Source organism: Petromyzon marinus, chromosome 40, assembly GCF_048934315.1.
Source record: "Petromyzon marinus isolate PM22_M1 ecotype Great Lakes invasive population chromosome 40, UKy_Petmar_22M1.pri1.0, whole genome shotgun sequence".
Taxonomy (NCBI): domain Eukaryota; kingdom Metazoa; phylum Chordata; class Hyperoartia; order Petromyzontiformes; family Petromyzontidae; genus Petromyzon; species Petromyzon marinus.
In genome coordinates, this window is record NC_133706.1 from 5,249,930 (window position 1) to 5,272,486 (window position 22,557).

A 22,557-nucleotide genomic window follows, 5' to 3' on the forward strand; every position below is an offset into this window, starting at 1 on the left:
TAGAGAGGCGTAGCAGCGCCGTTGTTTTTAAAGACAATGTACTGACCGCAGAGGACTGTAGCGACAAGACCGCGCTCTATGATAGCTGGCGCCAAACTGTGGCACACTCCCTCACGCATGGCTTTGTGGGAACCTAGGGACCGATAAAGTTATTTTATTTTCGTTTTTTTCCCAGTTCCGAAAGGGTTAAGGCCAGCATAAGCACCGTCTCCCCACTGATTGATATACAAACACCAGGTACATGTCAAAGGCTGGGTTAACCTAGGTGAGGTGCAAGCCAGGATGTAATGTACATTTTCAGATATTTTATCAAGCCACGCCTGAAAATCGTGGAGGCTATATGATTATTATTCACCCCACACTGGTCAGTGTGGGTTTGCTGAAGGTGGGTAGCATACGCGTAACAGCATAGTACGTTACAACAATGTATACTGCTGAATTGCCCTCTGCTGCAACAAGCATTACCCAGTTTCAAACGTAGCTTCTGAGATCAGAGGAGTCTGGATGCATTTCGGTTGATGTGGTCATAGTTGGAGGATGCAGTAATGGCGTATAAATAAGTCAGGTGGAGTGTGGTGCCCCTGATATATTATTACGCCACTTGCTTATCCAGATGAGGCTCAGTGAGTCTCAGGACTCTTTTCACGAGGGTCCTGCCAAGCAATCATTGCTATATGTATTTGCAATTGAGTAATTAGTAAATAAAATGCCATTCGACTATTGGTACTGTAGTGATAACACTGTAGTAATGCAATACAGCTATGACAAGCATGCCTCAGAAATGACGCTCGAGGGCACTTCTGATTACGCTACTAAAAGTCAAGCTTTGACGCTGGGAATTAACTTATCTCGTGGAGAAAACTTGAGACACGTGTCAGACGGCCAGGGATGCACACAGGCTAGATGTACAAAACAACACCGTCTTCGTGTTGTGTGGGTATCGGCCACAGTGGAGAGATGTTAACTACCTCGCCTGGTATACAGGAGGTCGTGGGTTCGATCCCGACCTCTGCTGTATATTTGGAGTTTGCGTGGACTTTTCTCCGGGTCCTCTGGGTTTTCCCTCCACATTTAGAATCAACATCACGCGTTTATTTGGCTACTATACATCATTTGTGGCCAGGTCGCTTCTGAACAAAAGGGCTGTACAGTTCAGTGGGCCTTACACCTGGTAAAATAAAAATTAATGGTTTCAGGTTTGCGTCTCCCTTTTGAGTCACCTCGTTTTGGCGAGCTCGGCGTTGCTGCGTGACAGCTGAGCCTGGTGTAGCGTCACCTGGGCCCGGAGCTCGTTGCAGCGATTGGTCCGCTCCTCCGCCTGCTGCCGCAACTCCCTCAACTCCTGTTCCAATCTCTGAGCGCACGAGCACGACGAGGTAAGAGGTGAATTGCAAATACAGTAAAAGCCCAATAATTATAATAATGACGCGTCCCCCATTACACCGCGGAATTGGATCTACTGCGGATTCAATGCATGCCCCCCCTAAAAAAATATTCAAATTAACTTCATGTTTAATTCTGCGGAAGAACCAATCATAGTAAAAGCCCAACATAACGCGGGCATCGAGGGACATGATTAACACCCGCATTATTGGCTACTCGCGTTATAATGGGAAAATGCCCCGCAGAAGGTCGCATTTTCCATGTTAGTTGGGTGGGCATCATCGAAGCGGCACCTGTGGCAATGTGACAAATAGTGTACGAACACACACGCGCTTTGGAAAGAGGGTGCTATGAAGCACTCGCGTTCCCTCCACACACAACACAAAACCTGACAGGTGATTGACAGAACATCCCATGTCCGGCTTTCCAGAAAAAACAAAACTCTGACTTGCTGAATGTTTGAAATTACATGAGCAGCAATCACAGTGGAATAATCATAATAATCACAGCCTCATTGTATTATACGCCTGCAGAGGGCAGCATAGCCAGAGGGATTTTACATGTAAGTTTGAGTAACGTCCCTATTGGCAAATACACAGTGTGTGTCATTTTTGCAACGATGTATCTTACATAAAGATATCTCTTCGGGTTCAGCAACCTTCCAGGGTGCATCTTCCATTATAACGTGAGTAGCCAATAACCCGAGTGTTATTCATGTCCCCCGATGCCTGCGTTAAATCGGGCTTTTACTGTAATTGGTTCTTACACAGAACTTGATGGCTCCATCGTGAGAGTAAGAATGGATATTTATCAAAGAATCAATTTATGCCTATGACCAAATTACTTGCAATAAGCCAGATCTCGTCAGATCTCGGAAGCTGAGCAGCATTGAGCCTGTAGAGTGTTAGATGGGCAACCACCACGCCTAAAACAGCTGTTCAAGATTGCTGCAGGCCTACGGTGTCAGCAGAGGACAGCGTAGTAACATCCATCATTGTACTGTACTATGCTTCTACATCTGAGCTCCCCGCCTTCACCGAACGTGAAGTACGATAAAATAACCCCCATGACCCACATGGCGTGGGAGAGGCCCTCACCCAGCAGTGGATATCAAAAGGGCTCTACTTGTACGATGAACAGTTAAACGTGTTTACGACTGACATCAGCTGTGGTTATGGAAGGAGCGAATGTAAACGGCGTCCCCGGCGGCCTCCTCACATTCACGTTCTGCTCGGCCGCCTCCTGCTGCTGCCTGCTTTGCTCCGCGTGGCCGCGCAGGGTCTCCACCTCCACCGCCAGCTGCGTGCAGCGCTGCTGCAGCTCCTGCCTCTCACCGTCGTGTCCTTGCAGCAGCCGCTCCGTCAGACGCTCGCTCTGCTCGTGCACGGCCTGCAGCTTCTGCAGACCCAAACGCGCGATTCGCGCGCCGCACGCGCGTCGGTTGGGCTCATTACACACGAATTGGGGGGCAGGCAGCGCAGCTGAGTCGAGGGTGAGCGTGGAGGTTGGCGTGATGGCGAGAGGTGAGGTGAGGAGTCCGCTCACCTGCAGCTCTGCGCATTGCTCAGCATGCTGCGCCTGCAGGCCCGACAACTGCTGCTGCAGGGCAGCGTTCTGCTCGTCCGTCGCCTGCTTCATCTGCACAACGTTGCTCACCTCCTGCTGCTGCCCTCCAACGCGCTGAAACACACCGGCATGCCAGGTCACTCAGTTGGGCAATCAATTCATCTATTGGTCGGTTGTGTTGTCACAAAAATGTCGGCAGCCTTCGTTCAACTAGTTGACAGCCCAATGACAAAGTAAATAAAAACAATGTTATTGTTTCCCAACACAAACAACATCTGGGGTCCTGAGACAGTGGTGGGAATTACACATACCTATGGCAGGGACTAGCCTATACAAAAAGCAACTACTGTTGTCTTTTTACAGAATAATATCTGTGGGAGTGTATTATGATTGGCACGGTTGGCTACGTATGGTGCGAAAGAAGCTAAAGGTGTTTTAGTAGTATTGTGGTAGTAGTAAAAATTCCACATTCCGACGCCTCGCACTCGTGCAGCATAGGACAACCACTTTTTAGACAGCGGTACTCAATGCATTAACCCCTGAAAGATAATTGGCCGAATCGAACAGTGCCATCCAAGTGGACAGGGTAACGTGTAGATGATGTGCGTTGCCCATTGGCAACCGCAGAAAGTGACGTGACCATGAAAGTCCAAGGACCTCACCTGCTCAAGTTCGAATATTTTGTTGTCTTTGACCTGCAGTATCTCCAGCACCTTCCTGTCCTTGTGCTCGGCCTTCTGCTTCTCCCTGCATCCCACAATGCGATGTAAGTTCACTATAATGTACTATCAGTTTTTTTAAATAAATTTTGTGGATGTACCTTATTTTATTTTCATGACAATTACAATCAACTCACGATGAATATCCTGAAAATGTCAATGGTTTCCAAAATAAAAAAAAAATGCTTATTTTAATACCACGTAAAAGGTGTTTAATTCCATTTTCCAACATTAATTAGTATTATGTTTGGATACAATTCTTACGATTAATTTTCGGTTTTCTCAATTGAGTTAGCATACAAACCGATGAAATACAACACAAGCCCATATAGAATTACTGCATACAGCATTTAAATGAGCGTCTCCCAAGATGTTATATGCATTGCCATGTGTCACACACCTCCCCTGCCTTCTCTCAATCCTTTCCTTTTTCTTTCCACACTCACTCCCTCCCCCACTCCTGCACACCACCTTGAGATGTGGCAGTTCAACGCTCCAGAGATTGCAATTATACGATAAGATATACGCAAAGAGGAGGAGCACCTTTCCAGCACCAGGCTGATGGCTTGAGAGACATCTGGATTGGCCACCTGGAGGCGCTTCCACAGGGACCACACAAACTCCTTGTCTGCCTGCAAACATTATCACTCCATCAGTAGGCATGCTTACATCATTCCGGTCAAAATCACAATTCATGCAGTATAGCACCTCCTATTAGCACGGTTGGCTACGTACGGTGCGAAACAAATTCAACATAAATACGTACTTACCTGAGATTGTTTATGCTGTAAAAGAGCTTTCGGTTTGTGTAAGCCAAAATTCATCATTGCAATATCAAGTATGCAACAAAGTAAAACAATGAAACACTGTAGCTGGGCAGAGGTTTGGTCAGGTTAACTTCTGAATGGTCCATCTAACTATTTTATAATGCATATTGTACATATTCCTTTATAACAAAGTGCTAAGATCTGGGGATAATACATTACAATTAGAGCAACATTGTTAGATACAATAGAAATTATACTGCGATTACAAATTACGGTAAATTAACAATTACAACTATACTGTAATTGGCCCCAGCTCCAGTTGAGGGTAGCTATGCTACTGCTAATGCAGTCCCTCTGAGGATTTGTAGTAAATTTAAAACAATGTTGTTTTTTGCTTCATTACAGCTTAGCAAGTTGTGGTTATAGGCACACTACAGGAACGTTGAGTTGGGGTAAATTCCAAGTTAACCATAAAGCAGAGTAAGTTAGTAGTGTGCGGTTATCTTGGCGCCACGGAGGGGAGGTGCTATCTCGCCTGTAATACAGGTCGTGGGTTCGATCCTGACCCAAACGATGCGTGTACATGTATTTGGAGTTTGCATGTCCTCCCCGTGGTCGCGAGGATTTTTCCCCTGGGGTCCTCCGGTTTTTCCCTCCACATTTAGAAACATGCGTGAAGAGCGTTTGGTTGCAATAAATGTCTACGTGATAAGCCACTTCGTTGAGTTGTGGCCAAGTCGCTTCTGAAAAAAAGAGCTTCAATATAGCTCAGTGGGCCTTGGTAAAAAAGAAAAAAGGGTTTTAAAATTGAAAATAAAATAATGCAAAAGTGTGAAAAATACTGATGACAATGATGGTGTGAACTATGCGTGAGTCACGAGCAGCACCCATCCGTCTCACCTGACATTGTACCAGCTCCTCCGACAGCTGCTTCACTTCCTCCTCCAGCTGATGTACACCAGCCTGGCTCGGTTTCTTGGAAGCCATGGCTGCAAGGTGTGGGCAAAACGTGACATTGTCAGTCAAACATATCTTTTGACGTTACAATTCACCTTCTTTACTTAGCGCCGTTATACTCTGCGTTAAGTTATTATAAAAACAGTGTAGATTTGTTGTGTTTTATACGTAAAAATATGCTCGTGTTCTAAATTACGTGATGTAAGACATTTCGCCAATGCAAGAGGCAATTCATCACGTGTCTCATCAGGCCTGCATTTCATCTCCTGGTTAAATAAAGGATACTACCAGCTGAATGTAGACACTGTGTAATCCACTCTCATCAGGTATCTGAAGGTGGGTCATGTTAACATGACCATGGTTGCACATTGTTGTGTAGAAGTGAAAAAAAAATGGATACAATATACGAGATGGACAGGGTACAATAGAGAGTCATTATCTCCGAACAGGCAAATGCAGAAATGATGACCCGGCACATCAATGAGTCGCACATTTACATTGTGTGACTTCATTACTGCGCGCTAGCATTCACAGCACGCCTGCAACATCGTCCGCTGCTCTTCTCTTTCTGGTTTCCAAGTAACTGCAGTAATCCCAAAAAGTGATACGAAAAATCGGCTCGCATATAATATATACGGTCTATAATATAATGATATTAATCATGGTCACCCGACTTTACCCACAACCATTCCGATGGGAAAGCGAACTCCGGTCTGGTAGAATAAATACATGGGCAGTAGAAAATTAGCAAAACGAATAAATGCTAATCGATGATTAAACACAATCGTAAATAACACTAAGATTAATTAATCGAAGCAACCGACTTTCATCCTGGAACTATCGCCATGGTGAAGTGGACTGACGGATTCACAATCTGTATTTATACTGCAGGAGGAATCCGATGAGCTATGAAGCTCTTTAAAAAAAAACGATGTCCAGTCAGTGCACTCGTGATGCTTTTGACCAAATCACCGCGGATTGCGGACGATCTCTCCACGTCTCGGAATCTCAGCAGGGACTAAGCCTGGAAAGCGCCTGGGTAGGTGACGATCACGTGGAGAACGGGTGCGAGTCAAACCAATCGTCGTACCATGAAATACGGAGGAGGCTTTCGCCACCAATATCATCCACAATACAGCTTTTTGTTGGGTTAGATCGCGTAAATATAGGTCGAACTGTACCGCTTTGGTTCCCACCTTCACCAAACAGCACCGCACAGCGCGGAGTAGCGGGGAAGTCGTAAGAACAATGCTGGTGAGTATTGTGAATGCAATCAGTAATGTACATTGTAACAATGGTGTATGTATGTTCGTGTGTCTGTGTGCTCGTGTGCCGTTCCGGCCTTCATAGGTGCTACTCGCTAACAGCACTTTCCCCAGCAGTCTGTTACATGAGAGGTTTTTTTTGGGGTAGATCAAGTAACTATATAAATGTGTCGTTAAAACCCGCCACCACCCGACACAGCCAACTAGTAAGGGTTGTCACGTAAACAGAACGTGCCAATTCGTCACTACTACAGCAACACCGGTGTGTTGGAGAGCTAAGCGACAAGATTTACAATCTGAGTACGACGTTTCTGCTACACGGGGGATCTTTGTCTGTATTGACATTGTGGCGAGCTGGGATTGGCGAGTCACGGCGAACAGTCACCAAGACGGACTGACCAGCGCGGTGAAGTATGGTCAAATGACCGCCACGTCCAGCAGCGGAACAGAGCGGCCCCGTGCTGAGCTGTCACCTGTCCCGTGCTGAGCTGTCACCTGTCCCGTGCTGAGCTGTCACCTGTCCCGTGCTGAGCTGTCTCCTGTCCCGTGCTGAGCTGTCACCTGTCTCTTGCTGTGCTGTCTCCCGTCCCGTGCTGAGCTGTCACCTGTCCCGTGCTGAGCGGTCACCTGTCCCGTGCTGAGCTGTCACCTGTCCCGTGCTGAGCTGTCTCCTGTCCCGTGCTGAGCTGTCACCTGTCCCGTGCTGTGCTGTATCCTGTCCCGTGCTGAGCTGTCTCCTGTCCCGTGCTGAGCTGTCACCTGTCCCGTGCTGAGCTGTCACCTGTCCCGTGCTGAGCTGTCACCTGTCCCGTGCTGTGCTGTCACCTGTCCCGTGCTGAGCTGTCACCTGTCCCGTGCTGAGCTGTCACCTGTCCCGTGCTGAGCTGTCACCTGTCCCGTGCTGAGCTGTCTCCTGTCCCGTGCTGAGCTGTCGCCTGTCCCGTGCTGAGCTGTCACCTGTCCCGTGCTGAGCTGTCTCCTGTCCCGTGCTGAGCTGTCACCTGTCCCGTGCTGAGCTGTCTCCTGTCCCGTGCTGAGCTGTCACCTGTCCCGTGCTGAGCTGTCTCCTGTCCCGTGCTGAGCTGTCGCCTGTCCCGTGCTGAGCTGTCTCCTGTCCCGTGCTGAGCTGTCGCCTGTCCCGTGCTGAGCTGTCACCTGTCCCGTGCTGAGCTGTCACCTGTCCCGTGCTGAGCTGTCACCTGTCCCGTGCTGAGCTGTCTCCTGTCCCGTGCTGAGCTGTCTCCTGTCCCGTGCTGAGCTGTCGCCTGTCCCGTGCTGAGCTGTCACCTGTCCCGTGCTGAGCTGTCACCTGTCCCGTGCTGAACTGTCACCTGTCCCGTGCTGAGCTGTCACCTGTCCCGTGCTGAGCTGTCGCCTGTCCCGTGCTGAGCTGTCACCTGTCCCGTGCTGAGCTGTCACCTGTCCCGTGCTGAGCTGTCTCCTGTCCCGTGCTGAGCTGTCACCTGTCCCGTGCTGAGCTGTCACCTGCCCCGTGCTGAGCTGTCTCCTGTCCCGTGCTGAGCTGTCACCTGTCCCGTGCTGAGCTGTCACCTGTCCCGTGCTGAGCTGTCACCTGTCCCGTGCTGAGCTGTCGCCTGTCCCGTGCTGAGCTGTCACCTGTCCCGTGCTGAGCTGTCACCTGTCCCGTGCTGAGCTGTCTCCTGTCCCGTGCTGAGCTGTCGCCTGTCCCGTGCTGAGCTGTCTCCTGTCCCGTGCTGAGCTGTCTCCTGTCCCGTGCTGTCACCTGTCCCGTGCTGAGCTGTCACCTGTCCCGTGCTGAGCTGTCACCTGTCCCGTGCTGAGCTGTCTCCTGTCCCGTGCTGTCACCTGTCCCGTGCTGAGCTGTCACCTGTCCCGTGCTGAGCTGTCGCCTGTCCCGTGCTGAGCTGTCACCTGTCCCGTGCTGAGCTGTCACCTGTCCCGTGCTGAGCTGTCACCTGTCCCGTGCTGAGCTGTCTCCTGTCCCGTGCTGAGCTGTCACCTGTCCCGTGCTGAGCTGTCACCTGTCCCGTGCTGAGCTGTCACCTGTCCCGTGCTGAGCTGTCACCTGTCCCGTGCTGAGCAGTCACCTGTCCCGTGCTGAGCTGTCTCCTGTCCCGTGCTGAGCTGTCACCTGTCCCGTGCTGAGCTGTCACCTGTCCCGTGCTGAGCTGTCACCTGTCCCGTGCTGAGCTGTCGCCTGTCCCGTGCTGAGCGGTCACCTGTCCCGTGCTGAGCTGTCACCTGCACCGTGCTGAGCTGTCACCTGTCCCGTGCTGAGCTGTCACCTGTCCCGTGCTGAGCTGTCACCTGTCCCGTGCTGAGCTGTCACCTGTCCCGTGCTGAGCGGTCACCTGTCCCGTGCTGAGCTGTCACCTGCACCGTGCTGAGCGGTCACCTGCCCCGTGCTGAGCTGTCACCTGCCCCGTGCTGAGCTGTCACCTGTCCCGTGCTGAGCTGTCGCCTGTCCCGTGCTGAGCTGTCTCCTGTCCCGTGCTGAGCTGTCTCCTGTCCCGTGCTGTCACCTGTCCCGTGCTGAGCTGTCACCTGTCCCGTGCTGAGCTGTCACCTGTCCCGTGCTGAGCTGTCTCCTGTCCCGTGCTGTCACCTGTCCCGTGCTGAGCTGTCACCTGTCCCGTGCTGAGCTGTCGCCTGTCCCGTGCTGAGCTGTCACCTGTCCCGTGCTGAGCTGTCACCTGTCCCGTGCTGAGCTGTCACCTGTCCCGTGCTGAGCTGTCTCCTGTCCCGTGCTGAGCTGTCACCTGTCCCGTGCTGAGCTGTCACCTGTCCCGTGCTGAGCTGTCACCTGTCCCGTGCTGAGCTGTCACCTGTCCCGTGCTGAGCTGTCACCTGTCCCGTGCTGAGCTGTCTCCTGTCCCGTGCTGAGCTGTCACCTGTCCCGTGCTGAGCTGTCACCTGTCCCGTGCTGAGCTGTCGCCTGTCCCGTGCTGAGCGGTCACCTGTCCCGTGCTGAGCTGTCACCTGCACCGTGCTGAGCTGTCACCTGTCCCGTGCTGAGCTGTCACCTGTCCCGTGCTGAGCTGTCGCCTGTCCCGTGCTGAGCTGTCACCTGTCCCGTGCTGAGCTGTCACCTGTCCCGTGCTGAGCTGTCACCTGTCCCGTGCTGAGCTGTCTCCTGCCCCGTGCTGAGCTGTCACCTGCACCGTGCTGAGCTGTCACCTGTCCCGTGCTGAGCTGTCACCTGTCCCGTGCTGAGCTGTCACCTGTCCCGTGCTGAGCTGTCTCCTGTCCCGTGCTGAGCTGTCACCTGCACCGTGCTGAGCTGTCACCTGTCCCGTGCTGAGCTGTCACCTGTCCCGTGCTGAGCTGTCACCTGTCCCGTGCTGAGCTGTCTCCTGTCCCGTGCTGAGCTGTCACCTGTCCCGTGCTGAGCGGTCACCTGTCCCGTGCTGAGCTGTCACCTGCACCGTGCTGAGCGGTCACCTGTCCCGTGCTGAGCTGTCACCTGCCCCGTGCTGAGCTGTCACCTGTCCCGTGCTGAGCTGTCACCTGCACCGTGCTGAGCGGTCACCTGTCCCGTGCTGAGCTGTCACCTGCCCCGTGCTGAGCTGTCACCTGTCCCGTGCTGAGCTGTCACCTGTCCCGTGCTGAGCTGTCACCTGTCCCGTGCTGAGCTGTCACCTGTCCCGCATCATTTATCGGCGCCCGCGGTGAATCGCGCCGGGCACGCCGCCCGCGACCGTCGCCATAACAACGGCGGACCACCCCCCCCCCCCCGCACCGAACCGCCTCCCTTACTCAAAGGGAATTAAAAATAAATCCGCATAAAATGTCCACACGCTGGCGGCGTACACAGGGCTAATGGTCAGGCGCGCGAGCGATTTGGTTGCTCGCCACTTTAAATCTCCGCGCGGCGTCGAAGAGTTCCCCCAGAAGTCTCCCCCAGAAAAAGTCTCCCCCAGAAAAAGTCTCCCCCAGAAAAAGTCTCCCCCAGAAGAAGTCTCCCCCAGAAGAAGTCTCCCCCAGAAGAAGTCTCCCCCAGAAGAAGTCTCCCCCAGAAGAAGTCTCCCCCAGAAGAAGTCTCCCCCAGAAGAAGTCTCCCCCAGAAGAAGTCTCCCCCAGAAGAAGTCTCCCCCAGAAGAAGTCTCCCCCAGAAGAAGTCTCCCCCAGAAGAAGTCTCCCCCAGAAGAAGTCTCCCCCAGAAGAAGTCTCCCCCAGAAGAAGTCTCCCCCAGAAGAAGTCTCCCCCAGAAGAAGTCTCCCCCAGAAGAAGTCTCCCCCAGAAGAAGTCTCCCCCAGAAGTCTCCCCCAGAGCCGCTCACCGCGCGAGGGCCGCCGATTGAGAGAGCCCGCGGCCGTTTGAACGGAGACCTCCTTCACGGCAAGCCGTAAAGGGCGGTCACGTGGGGCGACAGGCGCGACGACGTCTCGTGAAAGGAGTAAAACCCGAGGGGCGTGACTCGCTTTTACGACACGTCGTGAAGCTGTAAAAAAACGCGAAGCGATACACGTTTCACGACACGTCGTGAAGGAGTAAAGAGAAGGGCATCACGAGAAGTCGTAAAGAAGTCACGAGAAGCGATTCGCGCTTCACGACATATCGTAAAGAAATAACCAGAAGTAAAATCACGACACGTCGTAAAGTGGTATCGATACACACTTTGCGTTGCACCAATGCGGCTGAATCTGTATTTAAAAGCTTTCGTGACTGTAGGAATTAATATTCTTTGGGTCTTTCGGTAAAGTCACGTAGATAGGTTCAAATTAATAAAAAATAAGTAGTTTTTTTTATTCTTGGTTCTTTCGGTAAAGTCACGTAGAAGGGAAATAATACAAATAAAACAATTAAATTCTCACGACGTTTCGATTGCAACACAAGCAATTATCATCAGGTGTGAAAACCACACCAAGAAAATTTGAAAAAAGTGGTTTTCACACCTGATGATGATTGCTTGTGCTGCAATCGAAACGTCGTGAGAATTTTATTGTTTTATTTTTATTATTTCCCTTCTACGTGACTCTACCGAAAGAACTAAGTATATACATCCCTGATGTCACGAAAGCTTCGATTTGAAGCTTTCGTGACTGCAAGGATTCATCTTCTTTGGTTCTTTCGGTAAAGTCACGTAGAATTAGAATAAAATAATAAAATAACACAATAAAATTCTCACGACGTTTCGGCCACAACGCAAGCTCTGTCGTCCCGACAGTTCTGTACCTTTCACCTGAAGACGGCTGCTTGCGTTGTGGCCGAAACGTCGTGAGAATTTTATTGTGTTATTTTATTATTTTATTCTCATTCTACATGACTTTACCGAGAGAACCAAATAAGTTGTTTTTCGTTTGTTTATTTTATTTTCATTAATTCGAACATATCTTCGTGACTTTACCGAAAGACCCAAAGAATATCATTGCGGCTGAGTTTGATGATTCACTCCGCCAAGGCCGTGCGGACGATGGTTTGTGTACAAAAACAATAATACTTGCATTTGTGGAGAAATAAAACAGAATTTTACTGATAATTGTTTTTTTACCCTTTTATCTGGCAACAAAACTGACACCTTTTTTTACAAGGAGTCATGTTTACATTGACCACAATACCTGCGGTCGGAACGCAAAGAAAAAACAACTATGATAATGTATGTGGCACTGTCCTTGAAATTGATTGGTCCACACCCGAGACAGCTTTTCTTAGAGCCCAGCGGTGAACACATTCGCGAGGAGCGCCTTCAAACTCGAGCAGTTACATCGTGAGCCACCAATGTAATGATTACAATGCAGGTCCGGCAGTCTATGTGGTTTGCGGAACACTTTAGCGCAATGCTTCTGTCCTGCGCTAAACATGGCCTGCAAGACACCGCTGAAGAAAGAGAGAAAAAAAAGCTGTCAGTTTTGTTGCCAGATAAAAGGGTAAAAAAACAATTATCATATTTTGTTACTGGCAAATGAGGTTTCCAATGGCAGAATTATACTGTTAACGTGTTCCAGCAGTTAATTTACAATCTCACTCCCACGCACTGACTTTTTATAACAACAAGAGGTATTTCATGAGCAATTTTGAATCTTGTAACAATTTTGCCATAGAAATGTGGAGTTCCACGATTGCCTCGATGCCAAAGCAGACCCTGAAGCCATCGGATGCTGAGATGCCAATTCAAGTAATACATCTTGTACATCTAATACTATAATCACCCAGGAATGTCTGTCCTTAACGCTCGTGACATCACTCCACATCGACCAGCCCCCGTCATTAATATTCATGAGCAGGTGACGTCATCCAAATGGACACCCCACCCCTAATTAATAATCATGAGCGGGTGACGTCACTCAATATGGAGTACTCCCCCCCCCCCCCCCTCACTAATAACACTGTTTTTGTTCCTGGTTAGTAAGTGTTATTACCGAATTGCTTATGCCTCAAAAGTACGGAAAATTTATATTATTCCCCACAAACTTTGTTTTTGTGACCAGGACAGTGATATTTGGACATTTTCAATGAGAAAACGTGGTGTGCATTTGTGTCATTCCTTCACGTAAAGTCCTGGTTACAAAACCAAAGTTTGTGGGGAATAATAATAATAGCCATTTTCTATACTTTTGAGGCATAAACAATTTAAAAAAAAATAACACAGCACCCAGGAACAGAAATTGTGTTACATAGTGTAATCATGCGCAAGTGACGTCACTCCACATCGAACAGCCCCCCTCATTAATAATCATGAGCAGGTGACGTCCTCCAAATGGACCCCCCCCACCCCTCCATTATTATTACCTACTATAATGAGCCAATAATGTCTGTGTGCAACGCTCGTGACGTCACTCCACGTCGACCAGCCCCCCTCATTAATGATCATGAACAGGTGACGTCACTCCACATCGAATAGCATCCATTAATAATCAGTATAAGGTGACGTCCTCCAAATAGACACCCCCCCCCCATTCATAATAATTTGCAGCTGACGTCACTGCACATGGGGGACGAGGTGCCTCCTCCCCCCTCCTCGGCGTCAACTTACAACCCTCACTGCAAAGGCAGATCTCCGTAACGCTATTGAGACATCAAAGTAAAAAGGACGCCATGATGAACAAGGGATTTAACCTTAAAATTAAATAAGTCTGTGTGACCACGCCCTTACGAATTGCACACGAATTGATGCAATATCAATATCACGTCGCGGTCTGCTTTTTGCTTGTAAGTTTCAGATTTACTCCAATACACCCGTCCTTGGACAGGCAAAAGGCTCGTACTGTATATTGCTGCTGCTGAACACATTCCTGCGGAGGGAGCTGGTAGGAACGTTGGGTTGCTTGGTCAATGGCCAGGGTCAACGGCGGCACCACGTGGTGTATTCCGCAAATATTCCCGACTGTGAGGGCGGGCACAAGCTGGCGTGAGTATGTTAAACGTTGAGTTTTATAAGGGCACCACGGGGTGACCAGCCCCTCCCCACCCAGTCCCACCCCTCCCACCCCCCACCCAGTCCCACCCCTCCCACCCCCCACCCAGCCCCACCCTCCTCACCCAGTCCCATCCTCCCCACCCAGCCCCATCCTCCCCACCCTCCCCACCCAGCCCCATCCTCCCCACCCTCCCCACCCAGCCCCACCCCTCCCACCCCCCACCGAGCGCCACCCCTCCCACCCTCCCCACCCAGCCCCATCCTCCCCACCCTCCCCACTCAGCTCCATCCTCCTCACCCTCCCCACCTAGCCCCACCCTCCCCACCCAGCTCCATCCTCCCCACCCTCCCCACCCAGCCCCTCCCTCCCCACCCAGCCCCTCCCCACCCTCCCCTCTCCACCCAGCCCCACCCCTCCCATTTTTGGATGCACGACGGATGGACACAATAATCCCCTGTGGGCTGGTGGAACCAGGAGGTTCCTACCAGTATAAACCATTGCATTTCTCTCTCATACAGATTCTGGACACAAGGTGGCAGCTGATGTTCGGTAAAAATGTTAATCGTGTGTTTGCTCTTCATTCCCCTGCTGCAACTGATGATGCTCCTTGTTCATGCACGATATTCAACAATTTCAGCGAGGTACAGTGTTCAATGGAAGAGCACCCATAGTAGTGAAAGAGCATCCCATGCTTGGTAGCACAGGTGGTTAAATATTTTATTAGATTCAGGCAGAAGCGTTTTTTTCTGTTCTTTCTTTTTTTCTCCACTCCATCTATTTTTTTTACATTTCTCTCCTAGTCCCTTCATGCATCCTACATTTGCAACTGTGGGTTTCTGACTTGCAGGTTTTTTTAAGATCATCAACTTTGCACACCAACTTCAACTAAGAGTTCTGGAGACAGACACTTCGCTTAGTCATAGACCCCAGCTGACGTCATCACTATCTGAACGTAATCTTGACTGATAAAACCTGGGATCTCAACTCCATTTTAGTTTGCTGTCCATAATTTGAGTCCGTCTCAACCTGGACACCACATTCTCTGGAGGTCCCTTCGTGGCATAGCATCATCCCCGGATATATTTCGAGGGCTGGACATTCTCCATTACACCTGAGACATCGCCACAATGTCGAAAGCCTGTAAAGAAGAGCTCTTTCATTTTTTCGCGAACATCCGACGATGACCGTTGTGTCACCGGATCCGAGCAGCATTGTTACAGGATGCGAGGGTTAGCCCAGATGGCAGCTTGGGAGGGTGCTCTACTGGCAGCCGCGAGGGGTGCCCGGTGGCCAGCAGGTCGCGCGACATGTCCCAGATCTTCTTTGGTTCTTTCGGTAAAGTCACGTAGAATGAGAATAAAATAATAAATTGATAAAATAAAATAACACAATAATATTTATTATTTTATTCTCATTCTACGTGACTTTACCGAAAGAACCAAAGAAGATGAATCATTGCAGTCACGAAAGCTTTAAATCGAAAGATGTCCCAGATCGCCAAGGCGGTCTGGCTACCGGTCACAGATGGTGGCCAGGCGGGCAGTCGCAGGGGCAACCCGCGCTGTGGGTGGCACCAGGCTGCTGGTCACATGGGGGCAGCTTAGGTCGTGGGGGCAGCCCCAGCTGTCAGCTGGGCTGGTGGTCGGGATATCGATCAAGTGGGCGGCTCACTTGTGAGCTTCCAGAACAATGCAGCTTTGTGTCACTTCAACAGCAGTATACATATAAGCTCCTGCGCTATCTTGAAGAGGCAGCAGCGCAAATCTACCAAGGGAGGACTTGTGGCTGCACATCAGAGATCGACATCCTCCGTGACCTGTCCAGTGTGCCACAGATAATTCCGGGCTCGGATTGGCCTGTTAAGCCATCTGCGCACTCATAAAAACCCAACAAAATGACAAACGTGCCATGGTCATCAACTATGATGGACAAACAAGAGAGAGAGATATATATATACACAGTGATACCTCGATGTACGAAGAAGATGCATTTCTGGAGATTTGAATAACTGGAGTAGCACATTATCGACACCATTCAGCTGCAAGGGCAAGGTCATCGGAAACCCTCGATATAATCGTAAGTAGTAATGCGGTAATGTAATTTTCGAATTGAAGATTACTTTAAAAATACTTTTAAATGCTGGATAATCTATATAAATGAAGACGTTAATTTGTATGTCTCGATAACCTCCAGGGTACTTCCCGACAAGTTAGAACGATGAAATTTGGTACATAGGTAGTTTTTAGAACAGAACACATTTTAAGGCCCCCAAATCTCGATTTTAAGTGCCCCACAAACATGATCGATCTTTTATTGTTTTTGAGATATTTCGGCTTCAAGCGGTTTTGAACGATTTTATGATCTTCAAATCTGAATAATTAAAAAACGGTAAAAGATATGCGCTTCCCCTGATGGAGTATTAGGTTAATTAGTTTTTGCTCTTTCTAATAAAAAGAACGGAATCTTGAAATTGGGCGATATCCGATGGGTACGTCTTTAAATATAAGAAGTTGCATAAAGTCGCCAACAATTTTAGTTTTTTTTGTGGAAAAATACACTTTTTTGTAGTTGTTAGTGTCTGATCGTAGATAAAATTAGTAAAAATAATAATTTCACGTTCGTAATTATATGTATTGAAAACTTATGCCTGGCGAAAACAGGCTTTGGGAACTAAAATATATAAAATCACGAAATCAGGAACTGGAGTAGCCATTCCCTTGTTACTAGTCCAAAAGTGCTTGATCTGCTCAGTGTGATTGTCATCAAACCTGGTGGCCCTGTAATTCTATAAAAGTGTGAAATCCGGTAAATCAGTTGAGCCGTTGTGTATCGGGGGCTTGACGCAGACAATGCTGCCCTATTATTACTCGTGTCTTTCAATGGCCAGATCCATCCAGGGGCGGTTGGTGTTGTTCATTTCGTTGTCTGTGGCGCCTGGAGGCACGCCATCTGACAGTCGTAATCAGCGCACATGTTGGCGATAACGTCTTGTTTAACACCCGAGAGGCCTTCGACATTTGCAAATATTGTCAGGGTCCGTTCTGACGGGGGGGCCTTTTTTTGGTGACGCGACTGCATTGATCTGCAGGCATAGCCATCATTTTTGTGGTGGTCGCTGGTCAGCAGGATCCGACGATTCAAAGAGTTTGACAGGGCCTCGCAACGTGAACGCTCCTGCGTTGGTCTCTTCTGGATAATAATAATAGACTGACAGACTAGTCGCTGATGGGGTCTCCAGACAATAGACTGACAGACCAGTCGCTGATGGGGTCTCCAGACAAGAGACTGAGAGACTGATTTCTCAAGGGCTTCCATAGAGCAGACAGATGGGTGTCTGATAGGATCTCTATACAACAGACTAACGTACTGGTATCTCATGAGGCCTCTAGACCATAATAATAATAATGGACAAACCAGTCCAAATTTGTTCTCTCCAGACGACTTTTCATCAAATATATAACATACATCTCACTCAGCATGGAGTCGAGGGGTATGTGAGGCAATTACAAGGAGAACACAGAGTACACATGTAATGACAACTGAGGAAACTTAATTATTTTTGTTCATTATTTCCAAATTACCTAATTTGGAGCAAAGCCAGGAGCATTATTTTCCAATTAAACCTCGCTGCTGGATTGCTTCCCTTGACTCAGAGGGGGTTTACGAATGGTCTCTCTTTAAAGGGGTTCATAATGGTCAGGTCAGAGCCAATATTCCAGTGTCTTGAGTTTATAGGATTGACCCCAAGGCAACCCTGCAGCGTGACCTTGTGTGCAGCGGGAACGTACACACACTCAGGGTGTACGGTCAGTAAATGTTAAACACACTTTAAACAATTTTGATTTAAAGCTTTCGTGACTGCAGGGATTCATATTCTTGGTTCTTTCGGTAAAGTCACGTAGAAAGGGAAACAATAAAATAATAAAATGTAAAACAATAAAATTCTCGCGACGTTTCGACTGCAACACAAGCAATCATCAGGTGTGAAAACCACAGCAAGAAAATAAAAAAGTGGCGGTTTTTTTTCCAATTTTTTTTCAAATTTTCTTGCTGTGGTTTTCACACCTGATGACAATTGCTTGTGTTGCAGTCGAAACGTCGTGATAATTTTATTGTTTTATATTTTATTATTCTATTGTTTCCCTTCTACGTGACTTTACCGAAAGAACCAATAATACAAATTTCGATTTAAAGCTTTCGTGACTGCAAGGATTCATCTTCTTGGGTTTTTTCGGTAAAGTCACCACGTAGAATGAGAATAAAACAATAAAACAAAATAAGACAATAAAATTCTCACGACGTTTCGGCCATTGTTTCCCTTCTACGTGACTTTACCGAAAGAAGAAGGCTACTTGTGTTGTGGCCGAAACGTCGTGAGAATTTTATTGTCTTATTGTTTTATTGTTTTATTCTCATTCTACGTGACTTTACCGAAAGAAGCAACAAGCTGAAACCAAGAATACACTTTAAACATGTTAAACGCTTAACAGAATGGAGCAATACGGCGATTTGCTTGTGTCTGTCGTGCATTCTGCCGTCGTTCTCGCTCAGCGTAAACGACGAGGCAAGGGGCCGTCCATAAATGACGTCACGCATATAGGAGGTGGGGGGGGGGTCAGACATTTGTGACGATGTGTGACGAGGGGGGGGGGCGGAGTTTGAGGAATGTGACGTCACATCAACATGCACAACTTTAAACAAATATAGACAACACGTTCTACTTAATTAAATAGACTTTTAAATAAATGATTTCTCCTACAACATCAGAGTGCAGCGCCACATTAAAGACGCACTACAATGACAATAGTTTAAAGCGATTTGAAGAATGTTTTTTTGTGGGGGGGGGGGAAGGCAGAGCTTTGTGACGTCATATTTGAAGGGGGATCTGACTTTTTGTGACGACGTGTGACTAGGGGGGGGGGGGGGGGGTGTCAAAACTCGTCCAGAATCGCGTGACGTCATTTATGGACGGCCCCCAAAACTACAAGAAACGTTCCTCCGGGCTTTGGAGACCACCTGGAGAAGATTCGAGGTGCGCGTTGAGAAGGATGGCGAACGAGTGGAGACTCTTTGACTTTTTTTTAAAGCTATTAACATTACATTTGTTATCACGTCACAGCGTATTGCCCGTTCTTCTTCCATTAAAAACTATTGTTCCCGTGTGAGTGTTAACATTTTATTGAAGCGCCCTGTCCATCAGCCGCTCCGCCTCAAGCAACCCTGCCAACGCTACGAGACTCCTGCCCCGTGGCTCTCTGCGTCACCGACGGGATCGGATTCTTGCACTTGGACATCTATGAACTTACCACACCTGTGATTCATTGCATCCTGATTGCATACTTGATTAATGAATCGATCATTGAAGATGGATGGATGAGCAATGTGGCCCATATTTATTTTCCATTGGCGCCGAGATCCACAACACAGTGTTGTTCAGATCTCACTCACCCCCCCCCCCGCCTCGTCACCGCGTGTTGGAAGGATAAATCTCAATAAATGCGTGACAAATAACGGTGTCACGAAAGTGCCAAGAAGGATGTTTTCACTTGGACGCAAATATGGCACCGCGGTATGATACGAGGCAAAGTTATCGTGGACAATTAGGTTAAGTGCATTTGTCAGCGCGAGCGCACGTGTCTATCAATCTTTCGCCCGTGCGATCTGCACTCTGTCATAACTCATTTTGGCGTGCGCGTCGTCTGGATATAGTATGGTCAAATGACCGCCACGTCCAGCAGCGGAACAGAGCGGCCCCGTGCTGAGCTGTCACCTGTCCCGTGCTGAGCTGTCACTTGTCCCGTGCTGAGCTGTCACCTGTCCCGTGCTGAGCTGTCACCTGTCCCGTGCTGAGCTGTCTCCTGTCCCGTGCTGAGCTGTCACCTGTCTCTTGCTGTGCTGTCTCCCGTCCCGTGCTGAGCTGTCACCTGTCCCGTGCTGAGCGGTCACCTGTCCCGTGCTGAGCTGTCACCTGTCCCGTGCTGAGCTGTCTCCTGTCCCGTGCTGAGCTGTCACCTGTCCCGTGCTGTGCTGTATCCTGTCCCGTGCTGAGCTGTCTCCTGTCCCGTGCTGAGCTGTCACCTGTCCCGTGCTGAGCTGTCACCTGTCCCGTGCTGAGCTGTCACCTGTCCCGTGCTGAGCTGTCACCTGTCCCGTGCTGAGCTGTCACCTGTCCCGTGCTGAGCTGTCACCTGTCCCGTGCTGAGCTGTCACCTGTCCCGTGCTGAGCTGTCTCCTGTCCCGTGCTGAGCTGTCTCCTGTCCCGTGCTGAGCTGTCACCTGTCCCGTGCTGAGCTGTCACCTGTCCCGTGCTGTGCTGTCACCTGTCCCGTGCTGAGCTGTCACCTGTCCCGTGCTGAGCTGTCACCTGTCCCGTGCTGAGCTGTCACCTGTCCCGTGCTGAGCTGTCTCCTGTCCCGTGCTGAGCTGTCGCCTGTCCCGTGCTGAGCTGTCACCTGTCCCGTGCTGAGCTGTCTCCTGTCCCGTGCTGAGCTGTCACCTGTCCCGTGCTGAGCTGTCTCCTGTCCCGTGCTGAGCTGTCGCCTGTCCCGTGCTGAGCTGTCTCCTGTCCCGTGCTGAGCTGTCACCTGTCCCGTGCTGAGCTGTCTCCTGTCCCGTGCTGAGCTGTCGCCTGTCCCGTGCTGAGCTGTCTCCTGTCCCGTGCTGAGCTGTCGCCTGTCCCGTGCTGAGCTGTCACCTGTCCCGTGCTGAGCTGTCACCTGTCCCGTGCTGAGCTGTCACCTGTCCCGTGCTGAGCTGTCTCCTGTCCCGTGCTGAGCTGTCTCCTGTCCCGTGCTGAGCTGTCGCCTGTCCCGTGCTGAGCTGTCACCTGTCCCGTGCTGAGCTGTCACCTGTCCCGTGCTGAGCTGTCACCTGTCCCGTGCTGAGCTGTCGCCTGTCCCGTGCTGAGCTGTCACCTGTCCCGTGCTGAGCTGTCACCTGTCCCGTGCTGAGCTGTCTCCTGTCCCGTGCTGAGCTGTCACCTGTCCCGTGCTGAGCTGTCACCTGCCCCGTGCTGAGCTGTCTCCTGTCCCGTGCTGAGCTGTCACCTGTCCCGTGCTGAGCTGTCACCTGTCCCGTGCTGAGCTGTCACCTGTCCCGTGCTGAGCTGTCACCTGTCCAGTGCTGAGCTGTCGCCTGTCCCGTGCTGAGCTGTCACCTGTCCCGTGCTGAGCTGTCACCTGTCCCGTGCTGAGCTGTCTCCTGTCCCGTGCTGAGCTGTCGCCTGTCCCGTGCTGAGCTGTCTCCTGTCCCGTGCTGAGCTGTCTCCTGTCCCGTGCTGAGCTGTCACCTGTCCCGTGCTGAGCTGTCACCTGTCCCGTGCTGAGCTGTCACCTGTCCCGTGCTGTCACCTGTCCCGTGCTGAGCTGTCACCTGTCCCGTGCTGAGCTGTCGCCTGTCCCGTGCTGAGCTGTCACCTGTCCCGTGCTGAGCTGTCACCTGTCCCGTGCTGAGCTGTCACCTGTCCCGTGCTGAGCTGTCTCCTGTCCCGTGCTGAGCTGTCACCTGTCCCGTGCTGAGCTGTCACCTGTCCCGTGCTGAGCTGTCACCTGTCCCGTGCTGAGCTGTCACCTGTCCCGTGCTGAGCTGTCACCTGTCCCGTGCTGAGCTGTCTCCTGTCCCGTGCTGAGCTGTCACCTGTCCCGTGCTGAGCTGTCACCTGTCCCGTGCTGAGCTGTCACCTGTCCCGTGCTGAGCTGTCGCCTGTCCCGTGCTGAGCGGTCACCTGTCCCGTGCTGAGCTGTCACCTGCACCGTGCTGAGCTGTCACCTGTCCCGTGCTGAGCTGTCACCTGTCCCGTGCTGAGCTGTCACCTGTCCCGTGCTGAGCTGTCACCTGTCCCGTGCTGAGCGGTCACCTGTCCCGTGCTGAGCTGTCACCTGCACCGTGCTGAGCGGTCACCTGTCCCGTGCTGAGCTGTCACCTGCCCCGTGCTGAGCTGTCACCTGTCCCGTGCTGAGCTGTCACCTGCACCGTGCTGAGCGGTCACCTGTCCCGTGCTGAGCTGTCACCTGCCCCGTGCTGAGCTGTCACCTGTCCCGTGCTGAGCTATCACCTGTCCCGTGCTGAGCTGTCACCTGCCCCGTGCTGAGCTGTCACCTGTCCCGTGCTGAGCTATCACCTGTCCCGTGCTGAGCGGTCACCTGTCCCGTGCTGAGCTGTCACCTGCACCGTGCTGAGCTGTCACCTGTCCCGTGCTGAGCTGTCACCTGTCCCGTGCTGAGCTGTCACCTGTCCCGTGCTGAGCTGTCACCTGTCCCGTGCTGAGCGGTCACCTGTCCCGTGCTGAGCTGTCACCTGCACCGTGCTGAGCGGTCACCTGTCCCGTGCTGAGCTGTCACCTGCCCCGTGCTGAGCTGTCACCTGTCCCGTGCTGAGCTGTCACCTGCACCGTGCTGAGCGGTCACCTGTCCCGTGCTGAGCTGTCACCTGCCCCGTGCTGAGCTGTCACCTGTCCCGTGCTGAGCTATCACCTGTCCCGTGCTGAGCTGTCACCTGTCCCGTGCTGAGCTGTCACCTGTCCCGTGCTGAGCTGTCACCTGTCCCGCATCATTTATCGGCG

At 50.7% G+C, this 22,557-nt stretch overlaps 1 protein-coding gene across 3 annotated transcripts in view; it reads right to left on the reverse strand.

Moving 5' to 3' along the window:
* The window catches only part of CNTLN (centlein), a 32,722-nt gene extending 21,700 nt beyond the window's left edge, over positions 1 to 11,022 (reverse strand). For all 3 annotated transcript variants that reach the window (XM_076073051.1, XM_032968975.2, XM_032968973.2), the window contains exons 1-7: positions 10,919 to 11,022; positions 5,336 to 5,424; positions 4,212 to 4,300; positions 3,612 to 3,696; positions 2,929 to 3,063; positions 2,602 to 2,781; positions 1,221 to 1,354 (exon numbers count right to left, since the gene is read on the reverse strand). In XM_076073051.1, the coding sequence (XP_075929166.1) occupies positions 1,221 to 1,354; positions 2,602 to 2,781; positions 2,929 to 3,063; positions 3,612 to 3,696; positions 4,212 to 4,300; positions 5,336 to 5,422 (710 nt within the window). In that variant the 5' untranslated portion in view covers positions 5,423 to 5,424; positions 10,919 to 11,022. The remainder of the gene's footprint in view (positions 1 to 1,220; positions 1,355 to 2,601; positions 2,782 to 2,928; positions 3,064 to 3,611; positions 3,697 to 4,211; positions 4,301 to 5,335; positions 5,425 to 10,918) is intronic.
* Positions 11,023 to 22,557: the final 11,535 nt, after the last annotated feature.